A 21,058-nucleotide genomic window follows, 5' to 3' on the forward strand; every position below is an offset into this window, starting at 1 on the left:
GAATTCACGCTGCTCAGCACCTCACTGTTTTGTTTTCGAAAGCCACACAAACGGTGTCTATTGACTGCGTATATCAGCATTAGAACTTTGTAAGTTCAAAACTTCGTAATGGGCACAGACCTGTTCAGCATCTACAAAACAAAATTCAGATTTCTTCTCTATATGAAATCTTATTTAAATTATTCCAAAATATATGTTACACACTTTTACTTCAACTGGAAAATAGTACTTCTCTCCAACACGCCATTATCCCTCAACTGAAGACAAAACCCAAAAAGAACAGGTGAAAAGTCCATGGAAAATAAAGATAAAAATTACATTTATAGTACAAAAAGATAGTTGCCCTGAGGAGATGTTTCAAGAGTGAAGGTCAGTTTTTGAAAAGCACTTTGAAGAGCATTTTGTTGTTAGGAGGGTTGTCAGAATGCAAATGTAGTGATAATGCACGTAGTGTATGTGCTCTTCTACCAGCAAAGGGGGATGTTTATGATTTATCACACATAAAAATACTCACCTGTCTGAACAGAAACTGTTTTGTTGGTTTTTTTTTTTTTTTTTTTTCTTTTTAATAATGTTCTCTAGGCAACCTGGGAATGATAAGATGTATTGCAATGTTCAATGGCAAGCCTGTGATTTCACTGTTCAAGGGAAGCACTCCAGTTCAATAAAAAATGCTCAGAACAAACTGGAACAGCATGCCCCACCATACTGCAAAGCACAGTGTCACTTCTAGAAGAGAAAGCAAATCCTGCACCAGTTTCCTGTAGAAAAGAACAGTTTTCCTGTAGAAAAGGCCACACCATTCCATTAATAAGGTTACTCTCTGTGAGGAGTGGACATAACAGGTAGAAATCGGGCTGACTTCCACAAAGGGAATTATCCTGCCTTTGGTGGTAGCATGTCCCAGGCACCAATTACATGGAAGAGATATGCAGGAGCAATGCTTGACCCTCAAGCACTATGTGAGCTGTTCACTGCTACCCTTAGAGAGTAATCAAAACCTCAGCCCAAAGCGCTTGAAGCCTTAACACAAGGAGTGGGTGGGAGAACAGGAGTAATAAAAAGTTTTTACTTCTTCCTTGTTTATCCTGTCTTAAAAACTCAGAAAATGCTCAGAGCATGCATGCGCTCCTCCCCTGGGCTATACAGGAGTAGAACCATATCAAGGCAGCACTGCACCACAGTCAACTGGTGATGCTGCGGAGCATAGAATTAATTTGGGGTAATCCCAGACTAACAGGTTTATGTGGCCTCTGGGACACAAGATAATAATATAGCAGTTTTACATGGTGTAAAGTGATCTATCTTTCCTTTTCTGAGATGGAGAATCAAAATACAAAAATACAAGCTGGTCTCAAACCTTAAATGACTAAAAAGCAGTGAATTAAGTTGACATTAACTTCTGATGACAAACTGATAAAGAAACTAAGTGCTTACTGTGAACTGTAATCTTCTCTTGCATGTATTTGGATTTGTTTTGGCAGCTTTTTTATGGAGAAACACAACATTACTTACCATATCATACACTTCTATTTCATTCAACAGAACTGTAAAACACTAATGCATAAAGACATGAATGTTCCTAGATTTGCTCTTCCAAAATCTTAGGTGCAGTTCGCCAAAGAAAAGTAAATTAGCAACATATGAGGCTGCTATATTTCAAGAAACTAGATCTGAATGAGTAATTGTGATACCTTTTACACTTTATTATGTTGTTGCTAAATCATAACAAACCAGATTTTTATTAAGTTATCCCCACTGACAACCTGAATTATTTTAAATCTCCACTGAGATCCTACCTCCAGTTACATAATTTTCAAGTCCTGTTGTAGAATATTTTCAATAAAATAATCTTTAAAAATGTTTTCTGTAGAAATCCATTCTTAAAATACATACTAAATGGAATTATAAGAATTAATCAAACTTTTTGTCTGACTATCAACATTTATAGGTTCTATTGAATTAATGGGCTGTGCAGAAAGTTATTAATTGACATTCCTTTCTTTAACACATGGCTCATGAATAAGGGATGTGCTGCCTGCAAAGTGCTGGTAGAAGTGGCTAACTGGGGAAACACACCACTTAGATAAATTCAATTTTTTGTTTCACAATGTTTTATAAAATTTCTGCACAGAAGAAAGACAGAAAGGGAAATACAGGTGAAAACGAAAAGTGAATATAAAGTGAAATCTTGCTGTGAAAATATTCTGTTGAAGTACTGTGACAAGTGTTTCTTTTTTTAAGAATTACAGCTAAATCTTATGTTCCTTATTCATAAAATCAGTTATAATGGTGTTCATGAGAATTATACCATTGGATTCAGTCAAAGTACAGGCTGTGACACTTCAGTTGTTCTTAGGAACAAAAAGTGCCATTTAACTCTGTTACTGTAGTCAGTGCCCTCATTGTTAAGGACTAGTGAGAGAAGAGAAAATCCTGACGGTTTTGATGCATTCAAACATATTATCTGAAATAAAAGAACAAAAAAGCCATTTAAATCTTCTCTTACTATATGTCAGGAAGATTTCAATGATGAACCAGCATTCACAATCATTTCTATACTGTTCAACTTCAGTATGTATGGATAAAGGAAGCGTACATGATCTCTTCACCTTCAGAAATGTAAATTTGGAACTGTCCTTGTACAAAAGATATTTGATCATCCACACTTTGTCTTCAGCAGATGCTTTTGTAACCAAGCCTGCTCCCATGGAAATCAATAGAAATTAGCCAGTGACTCAAAAGACAATTCAGGTCTTCGCTACATTGTTGGACAGACATCTTTTACTTAAATCAAGAACTTGTCTAGGGGTAATCTTAATGATATGCATTTTTACTATGTGACTCGTCTACCAGTATTCATATTTTCAAATTAAAACTAAAATTTCTATGAAATGAAGGGTTTCCATTTTTTAATTAGCTAATAATAGTCTGTTAATAAACACTGGAGAGCTTAAAATTGATAAAACTTGTTTTATATGCTGCTCATTGAATATTTTGTGAGTTGTGTTCTTTGAATTGATGTCCATGCCTCAGAGTATAAAAAGCTTAGCAAATGGCACATTTATTCAAGCAATGTACAGCTCTTTTTGCACTTTTTAACATCTGTGCGTCCTCTTGATGACTTTAGCCTTTCTAAGACTAACAAGTATATTTAGGATTTATAGTTGAGAAACAGCGTGGTTGCTTCTGCTGTCAGCCTTTATTCATTACTCTAATAATAGGAGGTGTAATAAACAACATAGATTTACAACTATATATTTTAATTATTGTTTCTGAAGGTTTGTATAATTGGGAGAGGTGATCACTGCTCCTTTCTCCTTTGGAATTTTCTCCTTCAGTGCCAGACACTACTGAGTTATTCAGTAAGCAGACAGCTTTGCTCTTTTCATCAGTGAGTCATGAAAGAGTTGACAGTGTGTTAAGGCCATCTCAGCTTCAGTCTAACAATTTGATTTGTTGGCTCAGTAGATTTACTGCATCTTGATTTTCCTGATAAATTCCATCTGAAACCCAATACCAGCTACCCTGACAACATCTTTATCTACATGAATAAGTTATACTGGTACAGATGCAAAGAGAAAGAGACTTACATAAATCTGAGAATTTTGTAATGAAAACTCAAAGAGTTTCACAGGTTTCACATGCAGAATTTTTTAATCCACAGATAAACTGTACCTAAATTTAGAAGTAATATTTTGCTTTTGGACCATCTTTGTTAATCTTAAACAAAGATATTAAACAATTGTATCTTGTTAGCATGTGTTAGCTCCACGAAGAAATCGAAAGTCCTTGCTTATTACACATAACCACTGTGACTGTAATTGCAAAAACTGAAAAGAGATAATTTAATAATCAACTATTACACAAAAAGCCCACAAAACCAAGCATAGACTTGGATTATAGAACAGGTACAAAATAAATGTTGTGTAGAAAACAGCTTGATTTCCTGGGGTGAACAGTATTTCAGATGGTTGCCCTAAAAAGACACTGTCACTTTTGCAGCTAGTTCCTAAATCGTAAGGCAAGTTTAAAATGTGACTCTCCTCTTTACTTACTGAAAGTTTCAGCTTTCCTGTATTCCAATTAAATAACATAATTACATTTCTTCTTACAGTTTATAAAGAACAACAATACATTTTATAGTAACTGCAAATCTCTGAGATATTTTCTCCATGTAATCCTGTCTATGTGTTTTGCATTTGTGAATTATCCAATTCTGGCCAACAGTGCACCTCATGATGTAACCTGACATACACTGTGCTTTCCTACCCAAGAACTCACACAGTACCATTTCAATTTCTTTTAACATTTAATTGGTAATCTATAAACCATTTTCTCATGTACTTCAAATGCACATTTCTGAGAAAATTATAGTGTATAATAGGATTCCACTTGGATAAAACAACTTAAACTTACTATAAAATCCATAAATAAACCTAGGAGTAGCTACCACTCCCAGGAATTAGTTGAAGTAATTTACTGTTTGGACAAGTATATTATGAGAAAGGTCCACCTATAGAATATAAATCACAGGATGTTGTAGACCTATTGATGATAGTCAGTAGTGACTGAAGTAAGTAACAGACTGAACTGACTGAAGAAATCTGTTAAAAGGATTTCAATAATGGTATCAGGAGAAATCTTTGAATGTTGGGCATACCCATTCTGAGGGTTCTGTTGCCTTTTAGCATAAAGCAGAGAGTAGAATGTCATTCTCTTGCTGATTTCATGAACGGCATCACTGTAAATGTGAGACAAGTGCCTATTTCTTTCCAGTTTGATAGAGACATTGCAGACAGCCTTGAAGAGAATGTAGGTTTATACTGGGAAGATTGGTGTACAACAGCATGGTTTAACAGTTTGAGGCCAATTTTCATTGTTTTGGTGGGTTTCCTTAGATGTCTGAGTTTAATGATAATGTGCTCTGGAATTCCTGTGAAGAAAATGCCTCAGAGCTCTTGAACTGAAAGACTCGTGAAGAGAAGATCTTGTGCACAGTAATTTTTAATCACCTATGCTTCTCAGGATGTCTGGTGCTTACTAATCTTTCTGATCACCAGGAATTAATTTAAGGGAGAAAGCAACAAGAAGAACTGTGGTGTAGCTTCTCTGAGGCATCCATCTCAGAAGGATTTTACTCTTTATCTCAGAGCACACTGAAATACAACATTGACAGAGATAACAAGCAGGGATAAGCAAATTCAAAGAAACCAACTTATTCAGCAGTTGCCTGGAGATACAGAATATAAACCCACCAATCTGAGTTGGTTATTTCAGATGGTGAGAGAACGGCAGCTGGATTCCCAGAGAATCAGGCCATGCTCCCATCTGGCAGGATTTTGGAACCCAAAATTTGAATGGACTTCAGAAACTGAGGGAGCTAAAGTCACAGTTCTAAGGGTCAGGTGTTTAAGCGTCTGGAAAACTATACCTCAGTTCTGATTTAGTTATGAATACTGAAAATCCTTCATGGCCCACAGCCCAGCATGAATTCCCCTTTTTTCAGTGCACTAGACTATACATCAACAAGAAGGAGAACAGGTATGAGTGAGAATGATAAGACACATGGGATAAAGAGATTTAAAGATGCTAACAGAGGTTGGTATTTGGTTACTTCCCCGGGAAAGGGAAGTCTGAAGTGCCACACTAAGTTGGCTAGCTCACACATGGCTGCCACCATGCCGCTTTGCCTGCTCCAGGGGAAGGGAAGCAGGGAAAATTTTCTTCGTGCTGGTCCTATTCTACCACTTGCCCTTAGTACCAGTGATCTCTGACAATATAATGACACACTTAGGATAGTTTTTAGGAAAAAAGTAAATATAAGCCAATAAGTACTCCAGTCATCAAAAAGACATATAGCTGCCACAAAGCCAAATACATTTAGCATGCTTCCCCTGTGCAGATTTTATGCCATCACAGGACATAGAGTCTCAAGATTTTAACTGCATCAAGGCATAGCAAAAGCATGTTAACTCTGAGCAGATATTAAGCACTTTAACAGTAATGAATAATGTCAATGAAGAAGATAATTTACCATAAAATATACCTAATATTCAATCAGAAAAAACCCTTGAAACTAAAATCCCAGAAACTAAAACAGCACCGATTTTTTTTGTGGTGTGGTAAGTCACAAAATCAGACCTAGAAACACAGAATCATAGAATGGTGTGGGTTGGAAAGGACCTTAAAGATCATCTAGTTCCAACCCTCCTGCCATGGACAGGGACACTCTGTACTAGACTAGGTCTTAGAGCCCTATCCAACCTGGGCTTCAACACTCCCTGGGATGAGAAGTCCACAACCTCTCTGGCAACCTGTTCCAGTGCCTCACTATCTTTTCCTAACATCTAATCTAAACCTACCCTCCTTCAGCTTGACCATTCCCCCCTTGTCTTCTCCCCAGGACTCATCTCAATCCATTCCCTGCCCAGCCTGTGCTTGTGCTTGGGATTGCCCCAAAACAGGCACAGGACCATGCACTTGGCCTTGTTCAACTTCATGAAGTTCTTATGGGCCCATCTCTCAAGCCTGTCAAGATCCCTCTGGATGGCATCCCTTCCCTCCAGCACGTTGACCACACCACACAGCTTGGTGTCATCTGCAAACTTGCTGAGGGTGCACTCAATCCCACTGCCCATGTCTCCAACAAAGATGTTCAACAGCACCAGCCCCAATACCAGCCCCTGAGGAACCCCACTCAACCTGCAGAATCAAAGTTTGTCACAAAAGCAGGCTTGGAGATTTTAGGGCTACAATGATCTCTTGAATATTAAGGTTGCACACATACCCTGCATATACTCTTATTCCTCCATCGAAGAAAAGGTTTCAACCCTAAGAAAGATAAATAAAACACTCTGAATCTGTTAGAGAATGCATAGCTGTGCCACAAACAGAATCAGGCAAACACCTGATGGAAAGCAGGTTCCTTAGGGAGCACAACAAGATAGATAGTGGTCTGTCACACTGAAAGAAAATGGAGATTCTTTCCTATCAAAAGACTTCATCATATTTAGGATACAGTTTACTTTATGGGAGAACTTCTGGCAATAACCACGAAGAAAAGTGGTTTTATTCATCTTGATTACTGTCAGGGATTTTTCCATTGTGTAAACAATAACTCATAGGCATTCAGGCATCCAAAGCTTTGAAACAGCTTTGAGAGCAGACAGCAACTGACTTTGCTTGAATCCAAACTCATCTTATAAACCTCTTGATAGTTATTATTCTAAGAAGCACATTGCCTCTGTTTTTGCCTGCAGAGACTACAAAGTGCATGAAAAGTACTGAAAGAGCCTGAGAAGTTGCTGGGGGAGGGAATGCAAATTTATTCAAACCTTTTTAAAACACCAGACAAGCATTTGTGCTAATCCTAGAGATGTGCTTGCTTTTCTAAACTGTTGCAAATGTTCTCCTAAGATAGTAATAAAAATTTAACTTTGAATTTATCTAGCATTACACACATATCACATAAAATTAACACTAGTCTGTATACCCTTTGCAATTTCAACTGTGTTCAGATTAAATGAGATGGGGCTTGCTCAAATGAGTATTTTTGGGTACTTTTAAGCCCTTATTTTCAGTGGGAAATTGTGCTTTCTTTGTTTAAACATCATATATGCCTAGTTTTTAGAATTTGGTCTGAAAAAGCAGAAGAACCAATTCATAACAAAAAAAAGGCAATTTCTTCCCCCAGCACATTTTTTCAACAGCACATAAGACAGGGATGACTCTAACACTTCACTAACAATTAGTCATCATGTCTTAGCAGAACATAATGTAATAAAACCTATTTTCCTAGGATTTTTGTTCACCTTTTTTCTTTTTAATGTCATGTACTTTAGATTGCCTTTTTGTATCAGGTATTATTGGTTTTTTCCTTCCAGATGCTTAGAGGTTAGGAAAGGATTTTCTTTCTTTTGATTCCTCTCCTGGGAAAAGAATTCAGCAGCTTGTTAGTTTCCTCAGTACCGTCTGTATAAAAAAAGGTGGCATATATGGAAGGCCTCATTTTTCTCTTAGCTCTACTGCTCCACACCTGCAGCTTCTGTTAATTTCCTTGGGCACTGAAGATGTTCAGCAGCTCTAAGGATTGAATATATTCAGACCAAACAAATATCAGAAGCTCATAATGGAACCATGGAGCTAATAAGGACTGGAGTTCTAAAACAGATAGCAGCGACCTTTGACAGACATAAAACCAAAATATTTCTTCCAAGTGAATACATCAAGAAAGATGTGACTTGTTAGCAAAGTACCTTATGTCTCTTTTCTTGAGTGGCCATGTTCACAAGCTCTCATTATATTTTGCAAGCTGCAACAGAGTAAGATCCATTCCTACTCATGTCTCAGTCTCACTCAGTCTAAATTACTGTTATTCTACAGTTAATATAAAAATATTTTTTGTTATTCTCATCTTCCATGTGTGTTCTCCTCTTTTCTTCTTTCTCCCCCTTTTCTATTTCTTTAATACTGTAATTTATTTGTTGTCCTTTTTTCTGGGCACTAGGAGTTAATTATATTTTACATATGCTGAAAAATTCTAATAAAAGCACTAGGACTTAGAAAAGAAACTTTTCTCTTTTTTTTAATTGATGGAAAATCTGCAAGCTTAATTAGGCAACCCATTGAGATAAATGCATCAACAAATAAATTTCTCACTCATGAATGCAGCACAGCTAACAAGAAACTGCCTAGGAAGTTTCAATTCATTTGGGTACCCAAGTATTTACACCCAACAGAGTTGAGCCAGATAAGGGCTTTCCAGTACAACCCAAGGATTACAGAGTGAACCCCAGCAGGGCAGCTGATTCGTAAGCACTGGGAAATCTCCCACTGGATTAAAGCACACATTTTTTCTTTCACAGTGACAGGCAAACAAGTGCATGCCAAGAAAATGCCTGAAGGAAGAAGGGGTTAATATAAAACTGTCCTTTGCAGGTAGTCGCTACTTAGGCTTTTCTACACTGCTCTATAAATAAGCTGGTCCTGATGACCTGAAGAAGAGGAAGTACAAAGATCCTATTTAGTCTGTGAGCCTCTTGTCTACAGTGCAGGTTATTTTTCTGTTTATACTCTGCACCATCTGAATCCAGAAAAGAAGAAAGATGAGCCTAGTCTGAGACTGCTGATACCAGGCACTGGTGAAAATTGAGAATGTTATCTTGAGATTAGAAGTATCAAGAGAAAGGATATTGATACACAAGCATAATACCTTAAAAAGAAGAAACATAATGTTATTTTAAATAATAATCATATAGTATGGGCTGTAACATTTATAATAAAGTCAGATGTTCAACATTGTTTAGTAACTGACATAAGGAAGAAATCATATTTATAAAGGAGATATTTATTTCTGAAGATTCAAAAAAGCATTGCACTTTTTTCTTTTGCATCTGAAAAGCAAACATTGTACTTGAGGAATCAATTAAAAATAACAATAAAAGGGAGGAAACAGCAGTATCAGTTCAGAATTTCCAATCTCTCTGCAATTTGCTTCCACTTAAGAACATGACTGGTTCTTCAGAGCAATAACTGCATAGCATCTGGGGGACTTCACAGGATCAAATAACTTCACAAGTCCAGACCAGGCAATGTTTTCCTGAAAATGATATATAATTAAAGTGCATAAAAATGTGTTTGACTTATAAGCTAAGATATGCTAATAGGTCCACATTTCTAAATAAAAAATTGAAACTAAAAATAATTATCCTAGTGCAAAGCAGGAAAACCACCTATAAGAAAATCAGGGAAAGTTTGCTGTGAAAAAAAGGACACCCATAACAGGATGTATTTTAAAGTCATTAAATTATTTCTGGTGCTAATAAATGATAGCTTCCGACCCCCTTCACCAATAAAGCTTTGCTTTTTGGTTGAACTAGAGCAAAGAAATTAAGGATCATGTCATACTCATTTTATATTGCACATTCTACTACTGAAGCTAATTAACTGACTTTTCGAATGAATCAGGCCAGCTGGATCTGGTCATCACGTTGCATTTGGCTTTTATAATTCCTATTTTTCTTCCTAAACACATTTTGCAAATCAATCAGTACAAGATTAAATTCATGCATATATTACATTTAGAAAAGGTGAAGCAGTATTACATACAGCAAGTTTGATCTCCCATCTTGGAAATCATACAGATCTCTATGCAATTTTTAACTGGTTGGCATTTGGGAAAATACATCATTATTTAAATATTTCAAATTGCCTCTCTGTAAAAATACCAGTTAAAACAAAAGCATACGTTTACTACAACTCAGTTGTTCCAAGTGCACCGTGACAAAGAATAAAGTGAGTTTTCACTTATGATAAAATGGAGCTGTTAAAATGAAAGGTTTATGGTGGAAAAACACAGCTATTCACATGAATTGAGTTTGAACTTTATTTTAACATTTTATTTTGACCATGGCCCAGAGCAGAAGCTGGAAGATGCTACCACTTCCTCCTAGCAAATTATTATTTGTGTGAAAGATGTTTACTCGTTCAGAAAAAGTATTACCACTGCTTTCGAGCTAACCAGGCCAAGCTCAAAATTAGTGTTAGAAGAAGCAGTGTAACGGAAGTCTTCATGGAGTAAATGTAGTAGCATTTGCTTATTATATCCCAGATCTATACTTGTAAAATATTTATCCAGGCTGTATGTTAGTCAAATATACCTCAGCTGACCCATACACTTGGAAAAAGTGCACCCTCTCTCATCATTGATCTTAATTAAGAAACAGTAAAAGAAAATCATAAACATTTTGGATCTAATTCAAAATTTATTGAATTATATGTTCCAAAGCACATTCATGGGAAGTTTGAGTATTAACAGCACAATGTTTGTTTAGCATTTCCAAATTTTTTTAAATTATTAAATATCTCATTATGTTGTATAAAATGAGATTTGTTGCACATTTGATTAATTTATTTTTTATTGTCTATTGACTAGTAATTACCGTACAATTAAAAGAGCATAAACTTTACTGTTGCTGCTTTGCTGAAAACAAAAACATCTGTTGGGCATATGTTTATACTAAATGGAATGAATGCTTATACTTTTGCAAATATGATGAGAATAATAATTCTGCAACAGAGACTTTTTGTCTGCACAGTAATAAATTGACTGAAATAGCCTCATTTCAGTGATGTAACCTTTAGGTATTATAAAAGAGAATGCAAAAATACCTGCTCCTTGAGGTAGCAAAGACGATCCAGAAGTATCAAAACTTCTATGCAAGGAGCCAGAACAACCTTCAGCTGAAAGAAAGATTAGATACTATAATCCTTTTGGGAAAGACAGGCAATACACTTCCAAATGGCTACATTTCCTCAAAACAATTCCACGAAGGTCAATCATTTTTTAGGAGTTCTGTTGTACAAATGTCACCTTGCTAATTTTCCCTATGGGATGGACATCTTCAAAGCCGGTTATATTAAAGATCAAAAATACATGGAATGCCATAAAGTTAGGGAACAATGTTATTTGGTTGGTTTTCAGACACTGTCCAACAAGAAAATAATATTAAATGTAGCAGACCAATTTTAAAGAGGGAAATAATGAATTTTAATAAAAAGAGTTTTTTATGAAATAACTGCATGGAGACCAGTCTAGGTTTAAAAGGAGACTGACATTCCATTTTCCAGTGCAATAGTCCCTCTTGAAAAAGAATCTTCCATGTGTTCACTTTATTACTTTACTTACACCTAATATAGTTTTGGAATAGGATATGCTCCAAAGTATGGAAGGGGGAATGGCTTTGTTTTTTTGATTGCATACCACAGTGTAAGACAGTCCACCTCCACATAAAACTTAACAGGGCTTTGTTCTAGACTAGCACATATATACAAGGTAATAGTATTAATCCTATAACTTTTACCATATTAAATGCTTCAAGCTCATTCATTCTGTGCTTGTACTTTTCATAGTAATCCATGATACAGCTGTCTGGGAGCTGCAAGGGATTAAAAAAAAGGATATCAGAGTTATTCCAGTTACTTTTTCAAGAGAACTTCAGAATTTAGAATCACACTACAAAATGAAATCCATGTTTTGTTTTTGAAATTAGCACTTTGCTAATATTTATAATTTTCCAATAGCAGTTTCTCAGTTCTAATTTACAAGAACTGTTTTGCAGACAGCATTTTCCACTGACATGAAATACTGAGATATATCCATTATTCAGAAAGCTCCAGCCATTCTTAAATGAGAATGACACAGTAAAGTGGAGATAACATTCTCATTTCCTTTCCATGTATCTTATCCGGTCCTCACTCCCACACCCAAGAAATTTATTTAAATAGCGGAGAATTAAACTCTGGTGTGAGAGCAAAATGGATGGTATTTCACATTCCAAAACCTACTACTGGATTCTGGAAATAATGCTTTGTTTCCCTGTGCCTAAAATTACCCATCTTTAAAATAAAACTTTTTCTATTTGAACTACTGCATGTTCCCTCTCTTCCCAATCACCCAATGTGAGATTGCCAGCACTGCCACCATGACTGTAAATGCTGTGATTTGGGGCTGAATTTGATACAAAGGCAGTTCAGAAACTTGACTAAGCCTTTTCAGCCCTTGCTGGCCAGTGCAGCACAGCAGGTGCTGCAGCTGTGACCATGACTGCTCTACACAAAGTGTGTTCTCTAATAGGGCAGCCAGACCACCACATCTCACCACATCTGAAAGTCACGATGTGTCTGCTCTGCTGACCACAGTCCTGGACACTGAACAAGACACTTGAGCTGGCCACGTAAGGAACATGCCAAAGGAGTGGGAAGTAGGTCTGCAGCATTATTGGTGATGGAGGCTGCTGGGAAGAGCAGAGCTGAAAGGGCCTGATGCACTTCTGCAGTACTGGGAGCTTTGCAGTATGGCTTTTCTGTTGTGGCTATGGAATGAGCAAATCCAAACTTAGCAGAAAAGTAACAGCTCTGACAGCTGTGTAGATGTGGCACTGAGGGACATGGTTTAGTGGTGGACTTGCAGTGCTGAGTTAACTATTGGAATTGCTGCTCTTAAAAGTCTTTTTCAGCCTAAATGATTCTACAACTCTCTGACAAAACACTAGGAAAGTTGAAGTGCTTAATACATTTTTGCACACTTTTATCAGAAGAATCATCTGAGAGCATGTGGCTAATCCAGTTGCAAAGAAGTAAAATCTTTGCCTAAAATAGGGAAAAAAAAACAGGAAACATTAAAAAAATACGTAAGTTTTCAAATCAGGTGTGTATTATAAACTTTATCCTGGGACAGCCAGGAAGGGACTGAAGTGACCTCAGAACTATTACTCATTGTCACTGAGTTGTTCTCATAGTATGTCAGACAGACAGCAGATATATGTCCTATTATAGAGCAGACAGTTCAGATTCAATGCACTGAAAAAATTGAACAAATAAAGAATTTAAAACCACTGAAAGATAAGCAAATGAGTAATAATCAACATGAATTCATGAAGAATAAATCACAAGTCAGTCTACTTCACTTGTAAGGAGGGTAAAAGGATTCATGACAGAGAAAAACAACTGGTTCTCATATATTTTGATTTCAAAAAGACTTTTGATAACATTTCCCATAATAATTTTATAAGCAAATTTAGGAAACAAGCTTCAGATTAAAGTGCTACAAAGTGAGTGAAAACTGTCTGAATGACCATAACCAGAGAGTGGTTCCTAATGAGCCTCTGAGCAACCGGAAGGACCTGATGGCTGGAGGTCCATCATGGAATGCAGCATTTTCATTAAGAATTCAGACAATAGAACAGAAAACACATTAGCTAAGTCTGCAAATGTGCAACATGAAGGCATTGCCAGAACTTAAAATAACTCAGAAACTGGAGCATTGCTTAGAGAAGAAGTTTGAAACGCTGTACAGAAAAGCAGAAGGGCCTAGGCTCAGGCAGAAATAATCAGCTGTTCAGGACGGGGAGCACCAGATGACAGTCTGGAAGATAGAGCAGATCATAAGCTGAGTGAGAGTCACAGTTGTGCTACTGCAAAAAAAAGCAACCACCATTCTGTTACATGTATGGGAGAGCAGCCTGCAAAGTACAGGAAGTAATCCTTCAACTCTGGCAGTGGAAAAGCTCTAGCTGGAATACTGCATCCATTTTTGGGCATCAGATTTCAAAGAAAGAAATGAACTGTCTGAAAAAGCCCTGAAAGAGATCAATGATCTAGAAAACATGACCTATGAAGAAAGACTCAGAAAACTGGAACTGATCAGGCTAAATGAGACAAAATTGAGAGTGGGCATAATAACAGCTTTTACAAGGCTATCACCAAGAAGTAGGGAACAGTTTGCTCACTGTGTCTGCAGTGGATAGGGTGAGAACCAATGGGCTTGAATTAAAAGAAAAAAAAAAGAAAAAAATTCAGCCAAAAACTTGAAGAAACATTTTCTCTTAGAGGTTAATTAAGGACTGGCAAGGTTGTCAGTCTCCATCACAGGAAGCTTTTAGAAAATCTTGCAAATATTATTTTCAGGAATGATGCGTAATTCCAATTCTGCTTTAAAACAAGAGGAGATTACAAAACCTTTTGTAGTATTTCAGTCATATTTTTTTAATTTAGAAAGTACTTTTTCCCAACTGCAAAGGCAAGGCTGCGTAGCTGATCTGGCAGTACTAATGTGGACTAACAAGAATTTTTTTTGGGTCTTATTGCTATTTTATTTTCTGTGAAGCTGTGCAAATATTTTAAGAGTTCTTTTTGTTTTTCTCTTCCCCTCTAAACAGTCAAACTAACTAAAATATATCAGTCATGAAATAAACAAAAGAGTTTATTTAACCTCTGCCCTATAAGCTTTTCATTTCAACTGAGTATTAATAGGGTTTTAGTATAATGGATTTTAGAAATTACAGGCTATTTGGAATTAAAATACAAAGATCTATATTTGAAAAAATGTGATCTTGAAGCCTTTCTGCTTTTGCTTCCTTTATGTTCCCCATTTTTCAAGATGAAGCATTCAAATTAAAAGAAAACAAGCTGTGAAATGTTTGGCAAATAAAAAGTGGGTCAAAAATGTCTCTTGGACACTGCCATACTCAAGTATGTGTTTTTCTACTCCTTCCCTGCCTGTTATAAATTCTGACTGAACGCGTCCTGCTGTCATGGATAGACTCGGTGCTGCTCCACAGTGTGCCTGAGACGAAAGTTTGGTGAGTGAACCAATTCAATGCAACAGCTCAGCTGGAAAAGAGAGAAAGTGTCCTTTGAAAAGCATTGGTAGAGAAGGGCATGAAAAGGGTAACTGGTAGTTTGCCACAGTTTATAGGAAGACAAACAAAACTCAGGTAACACTGGCTTTGTCTGAAACTGCAATGGCTTTCCACCAGCCTTTAGTACCCAACAAACCTTCAGCTCTCCTTCCAAGGTGAACTAGGAGTAGTTTACTCTTTGCCTTTTTGAAGAAGAATTGTACTTCCATATGCAATGCAAGCCCTATTCAGCCATTGAAGTTGTCCATGCAACTGTTCTCTGCATTGTCACTCATTTGTGTACCCCAAAAAAATTCTTCATATATATGCACTGAACTTTTTTCTTACATTATGATGTTGATACTATGAACATGAAGAAACTCAAATACATGCATTTGTCTTAATAATGACTCTGCACTCAAAAATCCAGCTTATGTTACTGACACTTGAGTGACCTTCCTTTCATTTTGGCCAGTATTTCTTCCCTGATACAGCTACAATGTCTCCTGGTCTTTATCAAGTTGTGAACAAAAGGGCCTCGTCTCTTTGCATTGTGATGGTGGTGCAAGCTTTCTTTTAAACTGATTTCTTTGTGGATTGACGTGGTCACTCAAATAGCTGAAACAACTGAGAGGACCTAGCAAGGTCTCCAGTGACCTAATTGTAACTATACCATGTAGGTATACCATTTATACCATTTATACCATATATACCGTATGCTGGAGGTGGAACTGAAGATGAGCCACAGGACTGACTGATCTGTTGTGAATAAGGTGAGACTGTCACAGAGCCCTAAGAGCATGTGAGATATCACACACCTGAGCATACCCAGCTTGGACTGCAGCCCCACAGGTATGCTGATAAGAGCACAGGCTGAAAGGAAAATGCTCAGGCACAAGGTGTGGGACAATTAGTGACACCACACTTCACATTTCTTCAGAGAGCATTTTTTCAGAGCTGTATCCTTCTCTAGACTAAAGAGAATGAAAGTCTCTTTTACTGTCCAATGCTTCACGTGCCCTCCAGAGAAGAGACAGCCTAAGGATGCTATTCCACAGTCTGTCAGATGCAGTTTCTCCTTGCTGCCTCAAAGGGACTGCTTCTTCCTGCACTGACTAGAGAATTCCATGTTTCCTCTCTTCCTGTACCAGCACTGTCAGGAACACTAACGAGAGTACAAGAAAACTGTAAGGCAATCCTTCTAGCAGAGCAGTGCCTTAGATCAGTTCAAAACACTTGGGAGAACATACCTTACGGGAAATTTTACAACTTTTCCGTAACTAAGGTAGTTAAAAATACTGTAATGTAATATACTGTAAAATAATGTAAAACAGATAATGAAATTACCGAGAGACTTAAGTTTATTTAGAACTTCATTTAAAATGCATTTCAAATGAATGCGATCTATATTATTTATAATTATACCTAACTGAGATACAAATCTCTTAAGACTCCTTGTCAGAGTAAATTGCTACAGTACCATAATTGGGATAGTATTTTGTCTATTTGAAAAACAGTTATGCTTAAAAACAGCATTATGTGCTTACACTTTATAGAGTGCTATGCAAGTATTACCTGAGCTGTCATTTAGTACCTCCCTAACTAACAAAGGAAACAGGAAATCTGTGAGCTGAAATTCCTTCTGTCCAAGAAAACAGTGAAGAGAGTCAACTCTTCAGCAATTGTAAAATGCATTGTGTATAAGTCCATGTAGTACCTTCATTTTTTGACTGCTTAGTCTCAGTTAATTGCTGGTTTAGGATTCAGGAGAAAGTGGAAAGCATTGTTTTGGCTTTGGCATTGTTTGCCCTATGGCTGAACACAATAAAAAGTATCAAAATTATAAATATTCTTAGTAAAGACCAACCAGTTTCAGATAGTCACTGTCATTTCAAGATATACACACTGACATTGGCTGTGGGGTAGACATTAAGGTCATAAGAAATCTCAGGCTAGAAGTCCCTCTCTTCCCCAATTTCTGCAAAAATTCTTTTTAATTCTCAGTACAGTTGCATATATTCAGGTTAGTTCATGTCTTAATGTATTACACAATTCCACTACTGACAGTTTCCCAGTCTTAAGTGAGTGGCTTTTCAAGACTTTATAAAACAAGAGCAAAATTAAGCCACACAGTAAGCTTCATGTTATCTCCCTTCGTTTGCAAACTGCATTTTATGATATGCCACTAGTCACTGCTGAGGAGAATTTACAAGTCAAGGACAGTCTATGGTAAGCTAAGAGAAATCCATCTCCACTTATCAAAACTAAAAAAATCCAAACTTGTCTGACAAAAAATAAGCAATTAGTGAAGAAAAAAGAAGTATTTTTTCACAAATTCTGATTTCAGTATTGTCTACCAGCTTTAACACTCAAAATTAAATAGTCTGGAGTTTGCAAAAGCACCGAGTCAACAGATCCCAAAGTCTGTCAGACACACCCAGGCCTTAGCTTTTGTAAGCACTTTCTCCATTTAATCACCTTAAGCTAGGCCCTATGAAAGGTCTTTTGCTAATCTACCCCAGTAAGAACAGGACATCAGGAAACCTAAAGACTTTTGAGTTTTCTTTCCTAAAAACTCTAGAAATACATAGACACTTACACGAGGACTTTTGCTGTTTGTAGCACTTATTGCCTTAAGCAGCAAGCAAAGGTGTTAATAAAGAGGCTTAATTTTAAATGCATTTTTAAAGCAGCTACAAACAGATGAAACATGTTCCGAGCTGAAGAGGAAGGAATTGCTCTCGCTGCTTGAAAGCAAAAAGGCTAACAAGTATCAGAAGGGCTAGCTACCCTAGGAGAGAGTACAGGATGAATGCTCCATTCTCCCAAAAGAAGGTCCCCCACTCAAGTTAGGCAAAATGGTGAATAAAAGGGAAAAATCTTCTGATAGAAGGAATTTCTCCAAAAGCTATGTGACCCTTAATGCTCTATCTGTACAACACAGAGTCTATCAGGAATAAATACTGCTTTGGTATGTATCCAGACCAGTTACTGCAGCCCTGTGCAAGCAGAAAGGAGCAGCTGCACATTCACAAGCCCTGGTTCCTCATGGGGCCCTTCAGCCACACCAGTATCTGTTGGAGGGACAGCACAGCAGAGCATAAGCAACCCAGCAGGTTCCTGGAATGCACTGATGAGAACTTCCTTTCCATGAGATAGAGGAGCCAATGCTGGATTCTCACCACCAAGGAAGGCCTCATGGGGAATGCAAAGCCCACGGGCAGCCTGGGCTGCAGTGACCATTAAATGGTGGAATTCAAGGTCCTTGGGGCAGCGAGGAGAGCACACAGCAAGCTCATTACCCTGGACTTCAGGAGAGCAGACTCCTGGGATCAGTTTGACAGAGTACTATGGCATAAAGCCCTGGAGGGAAAAGGGGCCCATGCAGGCTGGTTAATACTCAAGGGTTACCTTCTCCAAGCTTAAAGAGGAAGTCAGGAAAAAATACCATGAGATCGGCATGGATGAACAATGATCTCCTGGCCAAATCAAACAAGAAAAAGGAAGACTACCAAGAGTGAAAGCAAGGACAGGTAGCCAGGGAGGAATACAGAGATATTGTCCAAGTATCCAGGGATCAGGTTAGGAAAGATAAAGCTCTGACAGAACTAAACTTGACTGACATCAAGAGCAACAAGAAAAGCTTCTGTAGGTACACTGGCTACATGTGTGCCCTCTCCAGAACAGATGACTGCTTACATAGCTTACAGAGAATGTTGAGATACTCAACAACTTCTTTGATTGAATCTTTACCAGCAAGTGTTTCAGCCCCACCACCTGAGCTGCAGAAGACAAAGGCAGGGACTGATTAAATGAAGAACTGCTCACTGTACAAGAAGATCAGGCTCAAAAACATCTTAGGGGCTTGAAGACACACAAGTCCATAGGACCTGATGAGACGTGTCTGTAGGTCCTGAGGGAACTGGCAGATGAAGCTGCTAAGCCACAATCCAGTATATTTGAGAAGTCATGTCAGCCTAGTGAAGTTCCCACGGAAAAAGGGGAACATAACCCATAACTCACTTTTAAAAAGGGAAAAAGTGAAAGACTGGGGATCTACAGGTCAGTCAGTCTCACTTTGATGCCTGACAAGATCATGGATCAGGTCCTCCTGGAAACTGTGCTAAGGCACATAGAAAATAAAGAGGTAATCGGTGAGAGCCAACATGGCTTCATTAATGGCAAACTGTGCCTTCAAATCCAGTGGCCTTCTATGAGGGAGCTACAGCATTGGTAGATAAGGAAAGAGCAACTGACATCATTACCTGGACTTGTGCAGAACATTTCACATTATCCCACCTGACATCCTCCTCTCTAAACTGGAGACCACTCAGTGGATAAGGAATTGGCAGAATGGCTGCACTCAAAGAGTTTTGGCCAACAGGCTAAGAGCATTGGGGCTGCACAGCCTGGAGAAGTGAAGGCTCTGAGGAGGCCTTAAAGCACCTTCCATTAGCTAAAGGGGACCTATAAGAGAGCTGGAGAGGGACTTTTTACAAGGGCATGTAGTGATAGGACAAGGGGGAATGCCTTTAAAATGAATGAGGATAGGTTTAGATTACGTAAGGAAGAAAGTCTTCACTATAGGGGTGGTGAGACACTGGAACAAGTTGCCCAGAGAAGCTGTGGATGCCCCATACCTGGCAGCGTTCAAAGCCAGGCTGGAGGGGGCTTTCAGCAACCTGGTCTAGGGAAAGGTGTCCCTGCCCCCCAGCAGGGGGGTTGGAACTAGACAATCATTAAAGTCCATGGCCCACAAAGAAATTCCATTAACTCTGAAGCTATAAGCAATATAGCCATACTTGTGAAGCAACACGCTCACACTAAAAGACTTCTCTCTGCCCTCACAAAATGAGGATGTTTTGTCAGAAATTCAGTAGTCATGGCTTATATCACATTTTCACTACTGAGGTAAAGAGATGTGTGAAGGGAATGGTCCTGTACCAAAAGGCAGAAAAAAATATTTCATTTGCATCTGTTTAATGATGTTTAATTGACAGGCTCTTCAACACTGAAAGGAAACACCATGAATAGAGGAAATTATTTTGGCTCACTTCATTGGAAACTTTAGTCCTTGAACAGTAACCGTTAACAAGGAATGGTTATTGATAAATGTGCTTTTTTCTTTTTTGTTTTTGGTAGAAAAACTATTTTACTATGTTGTCTCACTCTAACTCATTTCTGATTAAGACTCTTTTTATAAAGAGTCTGGTTCTTGCTTCGCATAAGCAAAGGACTTCACATCTATTCCACAAAGGAAAGAAGCAGAGGGGTTTCTTCACATGAGCTATTGGCAGGATTCAGGAAATAATCTTTACTTAAAACCCGTACCCAAAATTCCTTAGTATTTGGATAATTATACCTGATGAGTCTTCATCAGTGTAGTATTTAGCAAAAGGCACACACTTAAAAAAATGAGTATCAGGGCAGGTTAGGTGTTTTATATACTTGCACTCTTTATCCTGCCTCCACAATTGTCCAGACTGGAAAATGACTGGATTGCACCAGGGGCTACCTTTTGATCAGAAACAGAGGTAATGGTGTGTATAAAGGAAGCAGCTGTGATCCTTATCATGAACCATTAAGTTTGGAAGAATGTTTACATCCCACAGTACAGATTCAGCTACAGTGATCAAAACCATCCAAGATTTTACCATACATGACAAACTACCAAACCCTGGCAGGGAAACAGTGCCTTTACCCCTCTATTTTCCCTTCCAGTACTTTTATTATCATACAGAGATGAAATTATTTTTAATATTCTGATAAGCCTAGTAAAAGACTGGAGACTTGCAGTTTCTTGACTTCTGTTTTTTAGAAAATATCTTTGCATGTGTAAAACAGAGACCCATATGGAAACGATTTTTTCTCATAGT

At 37.7% G+C, this 21,058-nt stretch overlaps 1 protein-coding gene across 5 annotated transcripts in view; it reads right to left on the reverse strand.

The window, feature by feature from the left end:
* Positions 1 to 3,638: 3,638 nt before the first annotated feature.
* METTL25 (methyltransferase like 25) overlaps positions 3,639 to 21,058 on the reverse strand; it is a 53,228-nt gene continuing 35,808 nt past the window's right edge. For all 5 annotated transcript variants that reach the window (XM_032105334.1, XM_032105335.1, XM_032105333.1 and 2 more), the window contains 3 exons: positions 11,865 to 11,939; positions 11,173 to 11,244; positions 3,639 to 9,601 (listed from right to left, as the gene is read on the reverse strand). In XM_032105334.1, coding sequence (XP_031961225.1) covers positions 9,503 to 9,601; positions 11,173 to 11,244; positions 11,865 to 11,939 — 246 coding nt within the window. In that variant the 3' untranslated portion in view covers positions 3,639 to 9,502. The remainder of the gene's footprint in view (positions 9,602 to 11,172; positions 11,245 to 11,864; positions 11,940 to 21,058) is intronic.

The sequence above is a fragment of the Corvus moneduloides genome, chromosome 4 (genome assembly GCF_009650955.1).
Source record: "Corvus moneduloides isolate bCorMon1 chromosome 4, bCorMon1.pri, whole genome shotgun sequence".
Classification (NCBI taxonomy): domain Eukaryota; kingdom Metazoa; phylum Chordata; class Aves; order Passeriformes; family Corvidae; genus Corvus; species Corvus moneduloides.